Source organism: Lepidochelys kempii, chromosome 19, assembly GCF_965140285.1.
Source record: "Lepidochelys kempii isolate rLepKem1 chromosome 19, rLepKem1.hap1, whole genome shotgun sequence".
Taxonomy (NCBI): domain Eukaryota; kingdom Metazoa; phylum Chordata; order Testudines; family Cheloniidae; genus Lepidochelys; species Lepidochelys kempii.
The window spans coordinates 8,150,222-8,169,546 of record NC_136398.1 but is presented as its reverse complement, the minus strand read 5'-3'; the positions used below and the strand labels follow the sequence as shown (position 1 = coordinate 8,169,546).

The 19,325-nt window shown below is 46.0% G+C and overlaps 1 protein-coding gene across 1 annotated transcript; it reads left to right on the top strand.

Annotated features, from left to right (window-relative positions):
• The first annotated feature begins 369 nt into the window (after positions 1 to 369).
• On the top strand, positions 370 to 18,523 carry CNR2 (cannabinoid receptor 2). The gene is made up of 2 exons (XM_073317788.1): positions 370 to 502; positions 17,363 to 18,523. Exon 2 carries the CDS (start codon positions 17,429 to 17,431, stop codon positions 18,521 to 18,523), a length of 1,095 nt encoding a protein of 364 aa, XP_073173889.1. The 5' UTR covers positions 370 to 502; positions 17,363 to 17,428.
• Positions 18,524 to 19,325: the final 802 nt, after the last annotated feature.

Sequence of the window (19,325 nt, the reverse complement as noted above, 5' to 3'; positions counted from 1 at the left end):
ACAGCCTCAGGTTTTAAATCCAGAACAGAAGGGAGTAAAAAGAATAAGATGATACAATCATGGTCCTCCCCCCAACCCTAAAAATCAGGCAAATGAAGCCTGAATGTTTCTTCCCTATGAGACTCTTTACACTTGGAGAAGACTGAGAAGAAAACCCTTGGTAAGCAAATTGACTCCCTGCATCTGAGACAGGTTTTAAACATCCATCACTACAGTTCTTCTAATGACCAGAAAGGCAGAGCACAAAACCCAGAGAGGAAGTGGGGAGGGAAGGAAAAACTTATTACATATTTTCCACCAAGAGAACATAAAGAAGAGTGAGAGATTGGGGAAGGGACTAACACAAACTTCTACCCAGGGGAAGAATAAGCAGAACCAGAGCGGAAGTCAGAATAGAGGAGAAAGCAGCATTCACCAGTGCACAGCTGTACAAGATACACTGACAGTTGGAAGGATGGGAAGTCCCAAAAGCATCTCCCGCCTGACACCCAAGCAAAACCATGTGAGTAGATTTCATTCACTGTCCCCAAGGTATATATTTCATGCAAAGTTCTTTTTTTCCCCTTCTTCCCACAATAAAGCATGCCACGCCTTAAAATTCAGCGGTGTTGATACACACACAAGGTCTGGAAGAATTTTGCTGAGGGTTCGGAGAGGTGCATTATCATTTTGGGAGGGGGCAGAATTCACCTTTGATTGTTTGATGGGCTCCTTGTCCTGTATTATTTCAGACACACTGCAATGCAAAGTAACGCTTGGCGTGGGAGAACTGATGTTTATAGGGAATGTTTTCTTCATGAGAGCATTAAAGGTAGATCTTCAAACTGCCAGAATCTACATTGGCTTGTTTTCCTCTTGTTTTATGAATAATTACTTTAGAAACCTCAGAGTTGTTGCCAAATATTATCTATCCAGTTAGAAGCACTGAGTATGGTATCTGTTTGTATAGCTCTCTCTGAAGTTCAAAAGTCCTACACAAAGGCTAAGGCTTACTATACTTCAGTACTTGTAGATTGTTGTGTAATAACAGAAGCATTACTTTGCGACGCTTTATCACTGTATTTCATCTGCAAATGCTGTTCTTATACCGGCACATATTTTGCATGAGAGAATTGTTTTTTAAAATACCATTCAATACTGAATTTCTGCCATTTTCTTAACGTCAAGGACTTCAGAAACAACAGGCCTGTCTTTGAGAGGATCATTTAGACAAGCCCGGATGATTAGCTAATATCCAGAAAAATGCCAAAACATTTCCTAGATGGAAACTATAAATCATATTAAAATTAAAATATATACAAAGCCAAAGGTGTTTTAATATTTAAAACAGCCAGAGGGAGACGAGTTAGTGCATTGGTGGTGGTGATGATTATGTATCACACAAACTCTTTTAATTGTTTTTATTAACTGTTGAGCATTAAAAAGTGTGTTACTTTATTAAACATCTCAAAGCTCTGAAAAGGGTTTATGATAACCTATCTGAATGAAGAATATTACATCTTCATGGTGCTTTCTGAACATTGATCACAGCAGCATTAATGTAATGTTACTCTAATTAACTGTGATATTGATTAATTTGTATGAATTGCATAGTGTCTCAATAAGCAGAGAAACTATTACAAGTGAGAAGAGAAACCTATGCTACTCTGAGCAATGCAGCATAAGTTTGATAGCTGAAATGAATCACAGGGGCCATATTCTCCTTTAGATTAAACATCCACTGAAGTCAATGGAATTACCCACTGGTGTAAGTGGGATCAGAATCAAACTTAAAAATATGACGGTCTTGTTGCCATATGCTAGCAGTCTTCACAGTCTGTAATACTGAGCCATAAACCCATGAAACTGTCAGATACTTTTCCCGTTACTGGTAACCAAGCTGTATGTACAATTGGGTGGAAATTCTTTTCCTCACTCTGTCTTCGGAACTGCCATAGAATAGTGTCTGTTGCTTTCTCCTGTCTAGTTTTCAATGTCTCAAGAGATGGGGGCTTCCAGCATTTCCATTTGGCAAGATAATCCACAGTGGTTTGAGCACTGGCCTACTAAACCCAGGGTTGTGAGTTCAATCCTTGAGGGGGCCATTTAGGGATCTGGGGCAAAAATTGGGGATTGCTTTGAGTAGGGGGTTGGAGTAGATGACCTCCTGAGGTCCCTTCCAACCCCAATATTCTATGATTATGCCTGCAGTGCCTTGTTTTACACATGCCCAGGGGGGTTTCTGTTTGTTTTTCGCTGGCTCAGCAGAGGCACGGCAGCACCTTTCTGCTCTCCTTTGAAAATGGGGCGAGATTCCAAGGAGACTACCTGAGAAGTAAGATATTATTCAATGTGAGTAAAGGCAGCAAAACTGGGCCCTACATTTTTACTGTGATAGGATGAGACCTTATGAAAATCCCAGCTATAAATACTAGCGCTGAGTAACAGAGATGTCTTATGCTCAAATAAATTGGTTAGTCTCTATGGTGCCACAAGTCCTCCTTTTCTTTTTTTGAGTAACAGAGAGAGGCTTGTCACTTAGGGCATGTCTACACTGCAATTGGAGGTGTGATTGCGGCACCTGTGCCTGAGTACCAGTGACAGCGAAGCAGCAGCAGCATGGGCTATAAAAGCCGGGATGCTGGGTCCTTATTCCGGTAGCTAGCCCTTGCTGAAGTCCATGTTGCTGCAACTTCACTGCTGTTGGTACTTGCACTATCTGGATTAAAACTAGTTTGGGTATGTCTACGTGTGCTGCAATCACATCTCCCACTGCAGTGCAGACAACCCTCAGTCAGCGTGTGCCTATGAACTGGTTGTTTTTCATCCTTATTCATAGATATTTAGGTCAGAAGGGACCATTATGATCATCTGGTCTGACCTCCTGCACAACGCAGGCCACAGAATTTCACCCACCACTCCTGCAAAAAACCTCTCGCCTGTGTCTGAGCTATTGAAGTCCTCAAATCGTGGTTTAAAGACTTCAAGGAGCAGAGAATTCTCCAGCAAGTGACCCGTGCCCCATGCTACAGAGGAAGGCGAAAAACCTCCAGGGCCTCTTCCAATCTGCCCTGGAGGAAAATTCCTTCCCGACCCCAAATATGGCGATCAGCTGAACCCTGAGCATGTGGGCAAGATTCACCACCCAGATACTACAGAAAATTCTTTCCTGGGTAACTCAGATCCCACCCCATCTAATATCCCATCACAGGCCATTGGGCCTATTTACCATGAATATTTAATCACCAAAACCATGTTATCCCATCATACCATCTGTTCCATAAACTTATCGAGTTTAATCTTAAAGTCAGATAGATCTTTTTTTACTGTCGGATAGGGGACCATTTGGGGCATTCTACTTGTGTTATTGCCCCTGATGTTTCTACTCCTGTGCCCTGGAAGCTGATGCTTCCTCATTCTCTGCTGTTGGTGCCAGTAGCCACTGTCAGGCGGCAAGAAGAAGGACACACTCTAGGTATGTGTATGTCCAAACAATGTCAAACAGCCCAGTTGCCAAGAAAGATGGACCGGGGCGCAGGAGGGGAATCTGGTCCTAGGATATTCTCTTTGATTTTGGAGTCCTGTAGTAAATACACAAAATTAAACTGATCTAGGCTTGGAGCAAGATGCAGCCCTTTCTATCACGGACTTGAGAGAGGGGATGAGAATCGGGGGGAATTCAGTGAAAACGGAGAAGTGAGATCTTCCTTATGCTATGCAACAGAAGTGGGATAAGAGCTGCATGTCTGATGTTGGGGGGTGGGGGCTAGAGGGAGATTTTGTCTCACACCTCAGGGAAATTATTCAAAGAACTGTTCATTCTTAAGCTCGCTCCCAATCATGCTAAGGGCAGTGAGGTGGTGGTGGTGATAATAAGTTTTTTAGTGCTATCACAATGCTTAGAGGCCCATCCCATAGTGGTAGGCACTGTCCAAACATGGGTGTATTTTCTGATTGCACAAGTTAAAGCTATATTCCCATGTAAAAAAAACTTTGTTAATTTAGGGACAGATTTTCAAGCACTCAGAACCCAATGTGCTGAACTCTTCTGTATATCTAGGCACTTGTTTAGGTGCCTAAATGGAACCTGAGCTTTTCTGTAAATCCGGCACTCAGGGTCTGACGTCAATAGGAAAACTCCAAATGACTTCAGCGGAGGGGAACGGAGGCTTTAGGCAGCTTAATCCACAAGCTTCAACTGTAAAAAGCAAGGGGATAGCCAACGAGGTAATTCAACACCCTGCTGTACGCTGCCTCCATCAGCTCCTCTTCCGTATATCAACTACCTCCTTCCCAGCACCCATAGCACAGAGATAATGTCTCAACAATATGGTTGGGAAGATCAGTGTGTGCTGGACTGCATTAGACAGATTCCCCGCCTCCCCATCCCCCGCTAAAAACATGCTGCAGTTTGACACTTTACCGAAATAAACATTTTATAATAGCACTTTGCCCTTCTAGTGCCGTAACACTGACTAACTCAGGGCATGTTAGTGCCACCGCCTCTCTGTGATTTCGGTGGCAATATCTCCATTCTACCGAAAAGGAAAATGAGTCACAGGCAAGCGTACAGCAAATGACTTGCCCAGACTCAGAGAGCGAGTAATATAACCCATAGCTTTTGACGCATTGCACCGTTTCGTCAACCGCACAACCATCTTTCATCTTGTTAATAAAAATCTGATTTTCCAGAAAGCTCCCATTGTTCTGTAGGCTCCTCACAAAATAAGTAGTGAAACTCTCATCCTATTAGAAGTCATTTTTTAGTTGATTTAAAAACATTTGGGGTCTGGTGCCTGTATTGTGAGTCCATCACAAAGGTCCTGCGGCCTTAATTTTGCTTTTCTGATACGCAGTACGACTTCCATTCTCTGGCTGATGTGGGAGGAGCACTGAAAATGTTCAGATCACCGACGTTTCAGATAAGGAAGGGAATTTTCAGTCGAATGCATAGATGTCAAAGGTGGTAACCGTGATTTGGGTAATGTTGGGTTTTGGCCGCAGAGGTTTGGATAATCAAGGCTGTGCTGTATTTGTGGGAAGAAGCTGTTCCTTTTCTAGAAACCCAAGTGGAATAAGAGGAGTTAGGAGGTTGCTGCTAATCTTCCTGCCTCCACTGAGCTCTCAGACATGCCCCAATTTATCTAGTGGCATGACTTCGCTCTCTCTAGAGAAGAGCAGGTTGTCAGGTTCAATATCAGCATGCAGTAGTTAATGTTGCTCTGCTGCATGTGGCATGTTTCCAAGAACAGCTGCCGTAAACAAGAAGGGGGCAATCAGAGCATAAATTCCTTGGCACAATGGGATGCTTGCTGCATAAATGAGATCCAGTTTTTCTACCAAAAGTCCAGGAGTTCTTGGGACCAGAGTGACTAGGCCTGGCAGTGAAATTCAGCCTAGGGTTTGGCTTGCACCCAGGACATTTCTAAGGTGTTCAAATCAAGGCTTTTGATTTGAGCCCATCTCTAGACATAAATGTGTTCTCACCTAGTGTACATGTGTCACTTCATTCAAGTGAGCGGCTTCTGGAAAACCTCAAGGTGGAATGTTAAAGATAACACCAATTCTGTATGCTGGAGGGTGTTTCCCAAATATAAATATTGGACCTAACCTTGTTGCCGCTGATGTCAAGTGGCAAAACTCTCACTGACTTCAGTGGGGGCAGGAGTGAGCCCGTTAAACAGATTTTATTGGTCACCAGAGCATATATTGAGAGTTGGTCTGGTGACTAATCTCCGGAGATGTAGGCAGCCACCTCTCAAATTGCCTTATGCCCTATAACCCTGCCATAAGCAGCGTCATTAAGAGCAGCAGAATCACAGTTCTTACTCCAACACAAGGCTCTGGGATCCAACCATACTTTAGCTTGTGTGGATTCGAGGTGCCGGAGGAATCAGTGTTGCCAAACAATATTAAGGCATTGATCGTTATAGCTGCATTGGAGGCTGAGAGAGTCTCCCTAAGAGGATGTGAGTGAGACTCCTCCTACACAGATGATTAAGCAATTGCTTAAGGGAGCCAGCCACAGAGATATTAATGGGGGGGAAATTATTTATAGAACAGAAACTTCTAGGGGGGAAAAATCACCCACATTCGCTGACTGGCTCCTTCCTTGTGTATGGATTGCCTTTTCCTTTTATCATAGGCCTCCGACTGCTTTCCATGTCAGATTGAAATTTCTCACCCTTACCTGTAACACCCAGCACAGCTTTTCCTACCTAGGTTCTAGTCCCAGCTCTGCCATTTCCCCATCTAACATGTGGATTTTTCCACCTGTGTAAAGTGCTTTGAGATCCACGGGTGAAAAACTGTATTTTGGTAATAATAAATAATATTTAACATAAGTACATCTCCTCTGTAATTGACCACTTCCCCCAGGATCTGCCAAGTCATTTCCCTTTGCCTGTTCCAGGGGTGGCCAAACTTACCGACCCTGCAAGCCATAGACAACAATCTTCCGAAGTTTGAGAGCCAGGGCGCACCTGCCGGGGCTTCAACTGAGTGAGAGGTGCCTGCTGGGGCTCGGGGCTTCCGACCTGCTCCTGCTGACATCCTGAGACCTGGCAGGCGCACCCCTTGGGGCTGAAGCCCCAAGAATCCCTCCCTGCTGGGGAGAAGTCAGAGGTGACGTGTGGTGTCATCTGTCCTGCCAATTTTTGCCAGGGTTTGAAGGCCCCGTTTGGTCACATGGTGCCACTGGGCCCCCCTCCCCGCATGGCCGCTGCTGAAGCTGGCCAGCTGGGAGCTGCGGCCCTGGGGAGGTGCAGAAGCAAACAGCTGGGAGCTGCAGGGAGAGATGCTGCTTTTGCTGCTGCCTCTCATTGTGGAGCAAAAGCAGCGCCCCTTCCCTGCAGCTCCCAGGTGTTTGCCACTGCTTCTCCAGGCGGGGCTAACACCGGGGAGCGGTAGGGAGGGGCCGCTGAGGATAAGAGCGGGGGTGTGACTCAAGCTGTTGGGGGGAGCAAACCTTTAAATTGTGCCCCCCCAGCTCCCAGCAGGTACCTGTCGTCTCTGGCAGAAGCCCCTTGCCCCATCACCCCACCGCAGGGCGGAAGCCTCGAGCTCCCCGCTACTCCCAGTCTGGTAGGCGGAGAATGGCGGGGGAGTGGGGGGCTCTGTGAGCCGCACTGTAACTGTAAAATAGCCACATGATGTGGCTCACAAGCCGCAGTTTGGCCACTCCTGGGCTATTCCCTATTCTCCTGCTTCCCACAGCGTCCCTGTGCCTTTTCACACACCGCTGAACCCTTGCTGTGTCTGTGCACCTTCCAGGAGACCTGCCCACCACCTGTGGCACTGTTTCAGCAGCGACTGCGCTGACAGAAACCTGGGATCCAAAGAAGACCGTTGAGCGATTATCTTGCTCTTTTTGAAAGGGCCTCAGTCCCGCTTTTTCAACTGGCAAAGTCTGATTTCCTTCAAAGCCACCTGTCCCTGAAGATTCCTTTTGCAGCCAATAAAAGGAGACAGGTTCGTCCTGAGGAATGAACGTTATGTACCCCTTTCTGGCGATTGTGCAAAACGTTCTGCATGGGCTGATTTGTGATAAGGGTTAGCTGCTGTATTCAGAACGTTGGAAGATAACACTTCGGCCCCTGTTCCTTCCGCAACTGACCCACTTACTTAACTTGATGCACGGGAACATTCCTGTTGACGTGCTTAAAGCAGAACATGTGCATGGGGTCAGGGCCTACGCTTTCACGTGCATCGGTCTGTCTGTCGTCACAGTGCTCAGTGGCACCGATGCTTTCCCCAAGATTTTACTGGGCCCGTGTGATACAACAGTTTCCTCTACCTGTATTTCAGGAACAGGTTCCTTTCTAGTTCTGCGTGGGAGCTGGGGAAATTTCATGCAGCTCAAAGCTCCAAGGGTGATATGTTAAGGCTAACTTGGCACCCAAGCCTGCTGCCTTGGACCTCATTGTGAGTTTTGCCTTTGATCTCAATAAGAGTAGGATCAAGCCCCAGTGTTTGTAGAGTAAATATCTCTGGACATGCGCTGAGGCAGGGAAGTAAGTAATGGCCCTCAGCTGTAGGAACCTCCGCTAGGCAGGATCAGCACTTATCTGTTTTACCTCAGGCCATTCACTCTTTATTAAAGCTACTGTTCTCCTTTCGCTCCAGCTCACCTCCTCTATTTCTTACCAGCTTCTTGGGGTTATTTTATAGCAGGGATAGTCCTGAAACATGGAGTTCAGATCTGGGCCCAACTTCCCGAGACTATGGAGGGTGTTCGGATTTGGGGGCTTTGTTCTGGGTCCATCTCCGAGTTGTAACGTTAGCTAATCCCAAAACATCACAGACTTTATTCTTCTTGTCCTGCTTCTGTGACTATTTGGAGCCAAGTCCTGAGTTCCTGACTCAGGTTCCATGTGCAGGATGAAATCCACCTCCCTGTAGAGATGGCCTTAGAAACCACCTGAGTCCCATATAAGCCCTATTGGACTGTTGCATAGGCCTTGTGCTGGTTTTCACCCTTAGTCCTTTCTCAAGCAAAACTCCCATTGTTCTCATGGAGACCCCAGAATGGCAAGGACCCTCTAACCCTCTAACCATGCCTGGGCCCCACCCGCCCTGACCGGCCCTCCACCATGCAGGGATGTGCAAGGAGGTCCCACAAAGATGGGCTCTGTCCCAGGCAGCAGGAACATGCTGGTTCTGCTGTGTCAGGAGCCCTCTGTTGAGCCCATGGTATTTACGGGCTTCAGATACTCACAGACATTGATTATGCCTCTTGAACAAATCTCTCTGTCCACTGTATTATCTTCTTGTGCGTCTGACCGTCCGGTGTCCCTCCCTCCACACTCTGTGTTTAGCCAACATATTCCTATTTGGCTGTTTTACTCTTTCTTTATACTTTGGTCTATCCAGCCCCCTAATCACCTGGGTTACTCTTCTCAGCCACAGCCCTTCTGCACCTCTGCACTTGACAGCTCTATGCCATGGGCCTTATTCAATATCCCTTGAAGTCAAAAGATTGTTCTTTTAATAGACATTGGATCAGGCCCAATATAAAACTGAGCTGGATGGACAATGACACCTACTAGCACGGGGTATGTCCTGCAACCAAAGCAATTGCAGTGTTTAGTGTGACAGGGGAGGCAGGGGTGAAAGTAACAAGGGGAATCATCTGGGGATGGAAACTACAAATCACCCGTCAGTGCTAAAGTCTTTGTGTGGAAAAGTCTTCGAGACCTTTTCCGTCGCTTTCCCTCCTGTCCCCCATTTGCTAGCTATGGCTGCTGTAGTCATCTAACTGAAAGGTCACTGAGGGAGACCGCATGGCCATCAGGCACAAATACCTGAAACCTCCAGCAGTTCATCAATCCACAGCAAATACTGCTCAGGTCCTCTTCCACCCCCCTCACTTTCCCCCACCAGCCCTGTTTGTTTCTGTGGTATTTTGCTAGTTGTTGCAATAACTGCTTGTCTCTTCTGTGGCTTACTCTCTTTGGACATTTCCTCTTTTCAAAGAATATTGCAGGTGTTTAGGGCCTGGGGATTTTTAACCTCGCGTGAGAAAGATGCAGCCAGTGCTTTCAACTTGAAAACATTTTCCACTAACAGCTGAAACTCCAATGTTCAGGGCTGGGATTCAGGATGGCCAATGCGCTGGGGTTCAGGGCTGCAGCCATCGATGGGGTGCTATAGTGATGGTGATTATTGCCATCTGGAGGCCTGTCCACCAGGATCTAGAGCGAAACCCACCATCTCGCTGTACTTAGACTGACAGACACATGGATCTGATGGTTTGTGCCTATGCATAATAGATAACGGCTTTTGGTCACTACCAACATGGATTGGATGTGGTGACCTTGAAGTGAAAGGCTCCATCTCCCTCTGAAAAACCTCAGAAACCTCCATCTCCTAAACCCCTTCCAGCTGCTGTTGGATAATCCCTCAAGCAAGCTGGAGAATGCTCTTTCCATGGGCAATTAACAGTTTTTCTTCCTCTCAGAGGATTTGGTCACAGCCAGCCAGGACAGTGGCTTTGTAGGCTAGGTTATCACAGTGTCAATTCTGACCTTAAAGTCCCTGAGTATTTCTTTTGATTGTCTTCCTGGAGATGTGATCACTGAGCAGAGATGGGGATAACAGATCACCAAGTGATAGAAGCGGCTGTTTGAAAGTGTGAAGGGATTTTACTCTCTCTCTTTCTCTCTCTCGGAAACAAGCCACCTAGGAGAAGAAAGGAAAGTCCCTAAGGCCTAGAGTCTCAAATGAAGAAGTGGATTTGCTCAGGATTTCCTGTTTTTGAGAGCGTGCATCTTGTGCTAGAAACATTAGCCACCCCTTGGGCTGGTTAATAAAGTGCAGACATGATCCAGCATTTTGGTGTGGCCCATTATAAAGAATCATAGAAGTGCAGCACTGGAAAACATCTGATTCCAATCTCCCCCAAAGTTTAAGGCTGCCCAGATCTTGGTTTTGGGGGCCAGATCCTGTAAATGGGCATCATCCCATTAATCTCGATGGAGCAACCCTGATTAACCACAGCTGGGGATTGGGCCCATCTCTAGTTCCCGTGTCCCTTTTGCAGCTGCAGATATGAGAAGCCTCCTGTGGGGTTTTGGTGCTTCGCTCCTCCCCTGCATTGTAGCCTCTTTGTCCCTAATAGATGCATGCACAGCAGATTTACCTGTCTACAACATTTATCCAGAGACATTTTCAAATGGTCCTGTCTCTGTTACGGCCCTTTAAAATGCCCCCTGCAGCTCCAGGCAGAAATTTAAAATTCTCTCTCAGCTACCCACAGCCAGCTCCAGGGGTTCTGAGGTCTCCCCAGGAAACAGATTTTAAAGCCTGTTCGATAGTGACATCAAACTACTTTCTGCCCACAGGTTCCTAATGTGTCAGCTACATCATGCATGAGAGCGAGGGTGGTGCCAGATGAAATGGCTTCCTGTCTCTTACCACATTAAATTCATGCATTACCATTGACCTATATTGCCTTTGTCCCCTTTGCATCTCGTCTCTCCTTTCCCCTTCTCCCTGTAATAGTTTGATCCCGTATGTTGGCCTGGTTATTGGGATATTTTCTGAATGACTGTCATGGTTTAACTGGCTAGATGTATGTCTGTAAAGACAGGTGAGAGGACAGCCACCTCTCAACAAACACTTAGCAGCTGTTAAGGGACAATGCCTGAACTATTATCTTTGATTCTGCCTTTGTCTCCAGTCAGCCTCTTGGAAAAGGCCCAGGAATGCAGGAGAACAAAGAACCATAGAGAGGGTTTAGAGAGGGACACTCTCTGAGAGGGAGGAAGGGTCACTGGGAGAAACCAGAGGGAAGAGACTCATAAAAGAGCCTGCTGGGGGTATCTGCAGAAGCTAGGCCTTCCTAGGTCATCATCAGGGGATAGCAGGACTCTAGACATGCATGTAGCCTGTCTGTTGTTTTAAAATGCTATTTATTTTCTATTCCTTTATTCCAGCTGCTAAAGAAATCATACTGTGATTTTAAGAAGGGTATGTGGTCCCTGTACACCACAGGTCACAGGCTCCTGAAGGGAAGAACTGCAGGATCTGTACTCAGATCTGCAGAGTAAGCACAGTTGATCCACAGAGTGCTGCGTCCCAGGGCCGGGTTTTAGAGTGGGAGAATCATGGAGTTCCACCCCGAGCAGCAGTGGCATAAAGCCCCTGCAATCCAGGCAATAGCACTTCCCGAGACAGCAAGAATTCTGTTGCTTGTCCCTAGAAATAGACAGAGAGAAAGCCAAAATGACCCGCGCGCCCCGCCTGGTGCAATGGCAATTGGGATGCATACCCACCCTGCCTGGCGTGATGGTGTGACAGCACTGGTATGGGCACAGGAATGAAGCTTTCTGCGGGGCCACCACAGGACAGGATAGCTCAGCGGTTTGAGCACTGGCCAGCTAAACCCAGGGTTGTGAGTTCAATCCTTGAGGGGGCCATGTGGGGATCTGGGGCAAAAATTAGGGATTGGTCCTGCTTTGAGCAGGGGCTTGGACTAGATGACCTCCTGAGGTCCCTTCCAACTCTGATATTCTATGATTCTATGACAAACACCACCTCTGGCCCCGAGATAGGTGTAGGCACCAGGTTGAATAGCTCAGGAGATGCACTCAGAGAGACCAAAGGGGGAGCGAGGTGCAGTGAGTCCTGCAACTGTGACACCCCCTAGCTCCCTGCCTTCCTCCCAACTCTTTCCTTTCTCTTTCACCCTCAGCTTCCCACCTTCATTCACGCTGCCCCGAGAACTGGAACCATCTCCCTCGCTCTGTCTATCAAGCATCCTCAGCTGCTTCCTTCAAATCTATCCATAATCCCCTTTTCCCACCTCCTCCTCCTCATGCTGGAGGAAACAGGACAATTAAACCCCAATCATGAGGAGCTGGTGAGAAATCCAGCTGTTTGCTTCATAAGCGGGAAAGAACTCCTCAAAGGATCTCCATGGGTTCTGGGAGTGGGAGGGACTGGGGAGCTGCAGGCTCCAGATATGACTGAACTCATATGCTTTATTTCTAGGAAATACCTCCACCCAGCAAAGGAGGAGTGTTGGCAGTTTCCTTGTAACTTTGTCTGCCGCACACAAGAGACTTTCATCCTGGGAGTGCTGTCTGTCTCTCAACTCACACACATACACACACACACGCGTGTGTGCGCACACTTGGCGAACTCCCTTCCCCAGACTCCTGAACTGGTTTTCAAAGAGTAAATTCAGTGCTGGTGTAAAAAGCTGGATTGACAACCCTGCAGACCGAAGTCCTGGATTCCCAAAGCAAGGTCCAGCATGGACTGTGGCATAGTGAGCTTTCCCCATACCTGTAAGATCTGGGACAGAATCAGAATATCTGCTGCTAGAGATGATGAGGGTGTTCCAGCCCCTTAGCTTCCTGCAGGCATCTGCTGATCTCAGACACGCCGGCTCTGTAACTGGAAAGCTCAGTGCATCAGTACTCCATTAAATCTCTCAATAAACACTGTCCTAAACCCTATCCTGCTCAGAAGTGGTGCTGTTGAGACTCACTGCGCCCCAGCCCTGTGCTGTAACCGATCCCCATGGGTTCAGGAATCTAGAGATTCACCATCTGCCTGTGCTGATCACATTTCGGGATCGGGGCCATTGTGTGTATTGCATCCAGCTGTGGAAAGTTATGGTTCTTTCTCTGTTTTATGACCAATATACTTGGCTGGTTTAGATGTTAAAATGTGTTTAAGGGTTTTGATTTGTGTGGCATTCTAATGGCCAAGGATGAAATCAACTGAACAGAAAATCTGAAGTGTCTATAATTCATCTTCAGCACGAGGGATTGAAGGGAAAGAAATACAATTTCAGTATGGCTGAGATTTACAAAACCATAATAGATAAAATAAACTGTCTCTCTTTCATAAGCACGCTGAGATCTACTGATGAAAAGTGCTAGATAAGAGCTAGGTATTAATAATCATCATAATGGAAATGTCCTTAATGAAGATTAAATATTTCAATCTGTGCCTTGTTTTCCCAAAATAGCTGGATTGAGTCCCAGGAACTGGAATGGCACTTTCTAATCTTCTGTCAGGAATACTAAAAATGGGCTACTTTAGGAAGAAATGTAAATCCCAGGTCCTAATCACTTGTTGTTATTAAAGATCTCAGAGAACTTGTGAAAAGATGCTGTGTGCTCTTGGGGTATAACCATATTCCAATTCAGGTAATTGTTCATAGATTCCAAGGCCAGACGGGACCACTGTGACCATCAGTCTGATCTCCTGGATAACCCAGGCCAGAAAATGTCCCCAAAATGATTACTAGAGCACCTCTTCTAAAACGAAATCCAATCTTAATTTAAAAATTGGCAGTGATGGAAAATTCACCACAACCCTTGGTAAATAGTTCCAATAGTTATTTACCCTCACTGTCAAAAATGTACACATTATTTTGGTCTGCATGTGTCTAGCTTCAACTTCCAGCCATGCGATCATGTTAGACCTTTCTCTGCTAGATTGAAAATACCATTATTAAATATTTGTTCCCCGTGTAAGTACTTATAGACTGTGATCAAGTAACCCCTTAATCTTCTTTTTGTTAAGCTAAATACATTGAGCTCCTTGAGTCTATCACTATAAGGCAGGTTTTCTAACCCTTTAATCATTCTCGTGGCTCTTCTCTGAACCCTCTCCAATTTATCAACATCCTTCTTGAATTGAGGGCACCAGATCTGGACACAGGATTCCAGCAGCTGTTGCACCACTACCAAATACAGAAGTAAAATAACTCTCCACTCCTCCTGGAGATTCTTCTGGTTATGCATCCAAAGATCACATTAGCTCTTTTGGTCAAAGCATCACACTGGGAGCTCATATTCAGTGGATTATCCATCATGACCCACACATCTTTTCAGAGTCACTGCTTCTCAAAATAGAGCCCCATTATATAAGCAGGGTCTGCATTCTTTGTTCCTAGACGTATACATTTAACTGTATTAAACCACACATTGCTTGCTTGACCCAGAGTACCAAGTGATCCAGTTTGTTCTAATTCAGTAACCTGGCCTCTTCATTTATTTACCATTTCCCCACGTTTTGTGTTATCTGCAAATTGATCAGTGATAAGTATATGTTTTCTTCCAGGTTGCTGATAAAAATGAATAGTGTAGAGCCAAGAACAAATCCCACTGGGACTCCACTGGAAACACACCCAGCTGATGAGTCCCCATTTACAATGACATTTTGAGACCAATAAGTTAGCCACTTTTTAATCCATGTGATGTGTGCCATGTTAATTTTATGACAGGTTTTGGAGTGGTAGCTATGTTAGTCTGTATCAGCAAAAACAACAAGGAGTCCTTGTGGCATCTTAGAGACTAACAAATTTATTTGGGCATAAGCTTTTGTGGGCTATAACCCACTTCATCAGATGCCTGGAGTGGAAAATACAGTAGGCAGGTATAAATACACAGCACATACATACCTGCCTACTATATTTTCCACTCCAGGCATCTGATGAAGTGGGTTCCAGCCCATGAAAGCTTATGCCCAAAATAAATTTGTTAGTCTCTAGGGTGCCACAAGGACTCCTCATTGTTTTGTTAATTTTATATCATTCTAGTTTTTAATCAAAATGTGTCGAGGTACCGAGCCAAATGCCTTACAAAAGTCTAAGTATATTACATCAACGCTATTACCTTTATCAACCAAACTTGTCATCTAATTCAAAAATATCAGGTTAATTGGACTGGATCTGTTTTCCAGATTGATCTGCATTAATTAAATGATCCTCCTTTAATTCTTTATTAATTGAGCCCTGTATCAGTGTACAATCTACCCCCCTAAATTCCCCTTGCAGTTTCACTTAGGGCTTGTCTACACTGGCACTTTACAGCACCGCAACTTTCTCTCTCCAGGGTGTAAAAAAACACTCCCTGGAGCGCTGCAAGTTTCAGCCCTGTAAAGTGTCAGTGTAGACAGCATTGGTAGCTACTCCCCTCGTGGAGACGGGTTTTTTAGAGCACTGGGAAAGCTCTCTCCCAGCGCTATGCCACGACTATACCAGCCATGTTAAAGGAGAGCCACAGCCGCTCTTTAAAGTTCCCAGTGAAGACGTGCCCTTAGATAAATTCTTCTTCCCTACCTGTCCTAAGCTGCTGTGCAGTGCTGCTAAATAGCTGCAACATTCCACCCCTGCAGTGTCTGCATTCCAGTGGTGGAAGAAGTGAACCTTGTGAGCACCTGACACAGAACTTGCACAGGATTTCTATCTAGACTGTGGAACTCACGGCCACAAGAGAGAAGAATGACCACAGATCTAACCACTTTCAGAACCAAGGGGCCTGATCCAAAACCCACTGAAGTCAATAGAAAGTCATTACTTCAATGGCTTTGGATCAGGCCCTAAATGCAAAATTCATGGCTTTGACTTACCTGTCCCTCAATAAATTCTTCACCCACACTCGCTCACACTACACAACTAACACGCAAAATAACCCGTTCACCAACTCTGCTATTTTTCCTACAACCTGGGAAGTAAGAAAGAGCATTGGTTTCTATTTTTAGATACTTGGGAAGTACTCAGATATTAGGGTGATGAAGCAATATAAGTCTCACAATAGTTGATGTTTTTTATAAAGCACAGCTCCTGGAGTTATGTTATTACATGACAATACCAGCTGTTGTATTTTTTTTAAGTAATTTTTCAGCCCTCATGATCGTACAGAAAAGCTTCAAAACGTGACCTGAGTGCAACCCTAGAGGCTCAAAAACCAGAAGGCAAATCCAAAGAACTGCAAACTTATTTTTACAAATTTCATGATTTTTGAATGCCTGGAACTGGCAATACTCTGTATTTCACACCATATAGCCTACAGCAGTGGTTCTTAACCAGGGCTACATGTATCCCTGGGGGTATGCAGAGGTCTTCCAGGGGGTATGTCAACTCATCTAGATCAGAGTGTCTCAACCTGGGGGTTGTGACCTCAGGGGGGCTGCGGGATGGATTTAGGGGGGGTTGCAAGTGCAGTGCTGGCATTAGGGGGTGGCAAGCAGGGCAACTGCCTGGGGCCCCATGCCACAGGGGGCCCTGCAAAGCTGAAGCTAAGCTTCAGTCCTGGGCAGCAGGGCTCAGGCTTCAGGGGTACAGTAGTCTGGAAAAGTTGAGAACCACTGGCCTACAGTATAATATGTACAGTGACCTGCCAAATAAGAAGCTTTGTTATTACTGCCCCCTCGTGGTGACTACAATGGAATCCAGGGCATTTCTGCTGAGACTAACAGCAAAGATATTTTAGTGGCAAGAAGAAAAGGAGTACTTGTGGCACCTTAGAGACTAACCAATTTATTTGAGCATAAGCTTTCGTGAGCTACAGCTCACTTCATCGGATGCATCCGATGAAGTGAGCTCTAGCTCACAAAAGCTAATGCTCAGATAAATTGGTTAATCGCTAAGGTGCCACAAGTACTCCTTTTCTTTTTGCGAATACAGACTAACACGGCTGTTACTCTGAAACCTGTTATTAGTGCCAAGAGCAGACTGAAATCACCTACTCTTTTCACAGAGACCATCAGAGGGTAACAGCTCTGGATCTCTAGTGACTTGGGATCAAATCTGGCTCATTCTAATCTCATGGGTCGTCCCAGTAAAGTCAGTGGAACTACTCACCTTAGTAAGAGCAGCAGGATTTGAACTGACAGCTTAGATATGCCATCCCCTATGTCTGCCCCACTGCCACTACCCTTGCCCATCCAGTGTTACACAACTCTTTGGACAGAGAACCTAGAAATATTTCTCCCTGGTCTCTTTTCTCCTTTGTATGGTCTCAAATCCTTTGCATTGGGGGTGGGGGGTATTCTCTGACTGTTTCGTGTCCCTTTAGCTGTGTCTGTTGTTCTTTGTGCTGAGTACAAATGTAAGTTTTTCTCCTCTACATCTTTTTTTCAGAGCAGCATCTGAAGGCTCACCAAGGAAACCCCAGCTCTTTGGAAAGCTTTTTGAGCCTGGATAATCATGATGGGGAGATGTCAGGTGGATGAAACTGCAAAAGTGTCCAGTTGCGGCATGAATACCATGCCCATGGAATGTTACATGGTCCTTAATAGCTTCGCTCAGAAAACAAGCATAGCTGTACTGTGCTCCATTTGTGGGATTCTGTGCATTTTGGAAAACTCTTTGGTGTTGTATCTGATATTTGCTTCCCCTAAGATCAGGAAAAAGCCTTCCTACCTCTTCATCAGCAGCCTGGCCCTAGCAGATGTCCTGGCCAGCATTGTATTTGTCTGCAGCTTTCTTGATTTCCATGTCTTCAACAGAACTGACTCCTCTAAAGAGATCTTCTTGCTGAAGCTCGGAGGGGTCAACACGTCCTTCACAGCGTCCTTGGGCAGCTTGCTGCTGATGGCATTTGACCGCTATGTCTGTATCTATCGGCCATCGGAATACAAGGTCATCGTGACGAGGAAAAGGGCTGTGGTGGCTATGGCTGTGATGTGGATAGCTACCATAATCACTGCCTTCCTGCCTCTAATGGGGTGGAACTGCTGCAGGCTAAACTCAGCCTGCTCTGAGCTGTTTCCCTTTGTTGATAGCAAGTATCTGTCAAGCTGGATCTGCCTGGTAATGATTCTGCTGGTGTGTATAGTGTACACCTACGTCCGGGTGTTGTGGAAGGCTCATAAGCACACAGTGTACATGGAGAAACGCCAAAGCCAGGCTGGGAAGCGGAATGCAAAGATGAGGATGGACGTCACGCTCGCCAAAACATTAGTGATGGTCCTGGCAGTTGTCATGACATGCTGGTCCCCAGTGCTGGCTCTCATGATGTACAGCCTCTTCGTCAGCCTGAATGATCACATCAGAAAGGTGTTCGCCTTCTGCAGCACCCTCTGCCTGGTGAACTCCATGGTGAATCCCATTGTGTACGCCCTCCGAAGCAGGGAGCTGCGCTCCTCTTTGAGGAAAACCAGCTCGCGGTTCAGAAAGAAGGTGATCGCCTCAGAGAGCTCCCCGACCCCAGAAGCAGACAGCACTCTGAAATCCTTACCGATAGAAACCATCTGTGGTGACATTGTGTACAACACACACATGAATCTGCTGAAAGCCTGAGCTTTGACACAGGAAACATATGACAGATTTTGGATTGTTTCTTTGAAAAGGAAGAAAATCTAAAGCTGCTTTTCTCTGTAGCTCCTGGGAGGATTCATGACTGAATGCCTTGCCTGGGAAATGAAGTCATTTGGCTGTAATGGTATTATGAAACATTTGCAGACCGCACCCTCCTTGTGCCTGGGACTTTACTTAGTGAGTAAAAGACATGGGCCCAGATTTGTAGTGGTATTTAGGCACCTAATTCCCATTTATTTCCAAGGGAATTGGCTGCCTAAGTACCTTTAAAAATCTGGGCTGATGGTTCCTACCTTCTAAAGATCAGATAAACCCAACCAAAGGAAGACTGGACCAACTCTACCATACGAATCCTACAACGATAGCATAGCAGGCATTCATAGATATTACAGTGATGGGTGCGCTACAAACACCATGGATGGATGGATAAACAACAGAAGCAGTCCCCGCTATTTTAGGGCAACCCTCCCAGTTTATCAGACTTAGTCCACAACTGTGTCAACCAGTGATCTCCTTGACCCACTTATCTTGTAGTCAATGACCTCTTTCCTCCCTACTCTAAAATTAAGTTCTGGCCCAAGGAAAATGTGCTTTGACCCACGTGGCTGCAGCACAAGGGTGGTCTGTGGCCACTCAGCTGCTGGGACTGCAACACTTTATATGCAGTTGTGGTTCAATATGCTAAGGCATCGAGCACACCGCAGCAGTGGTGAGAGCCCCACACTCCTGTTAAACTCAGTGGAAGTTGAGCACCTTGTCCAGGATGGAGCCCTCAGTGGGTCTT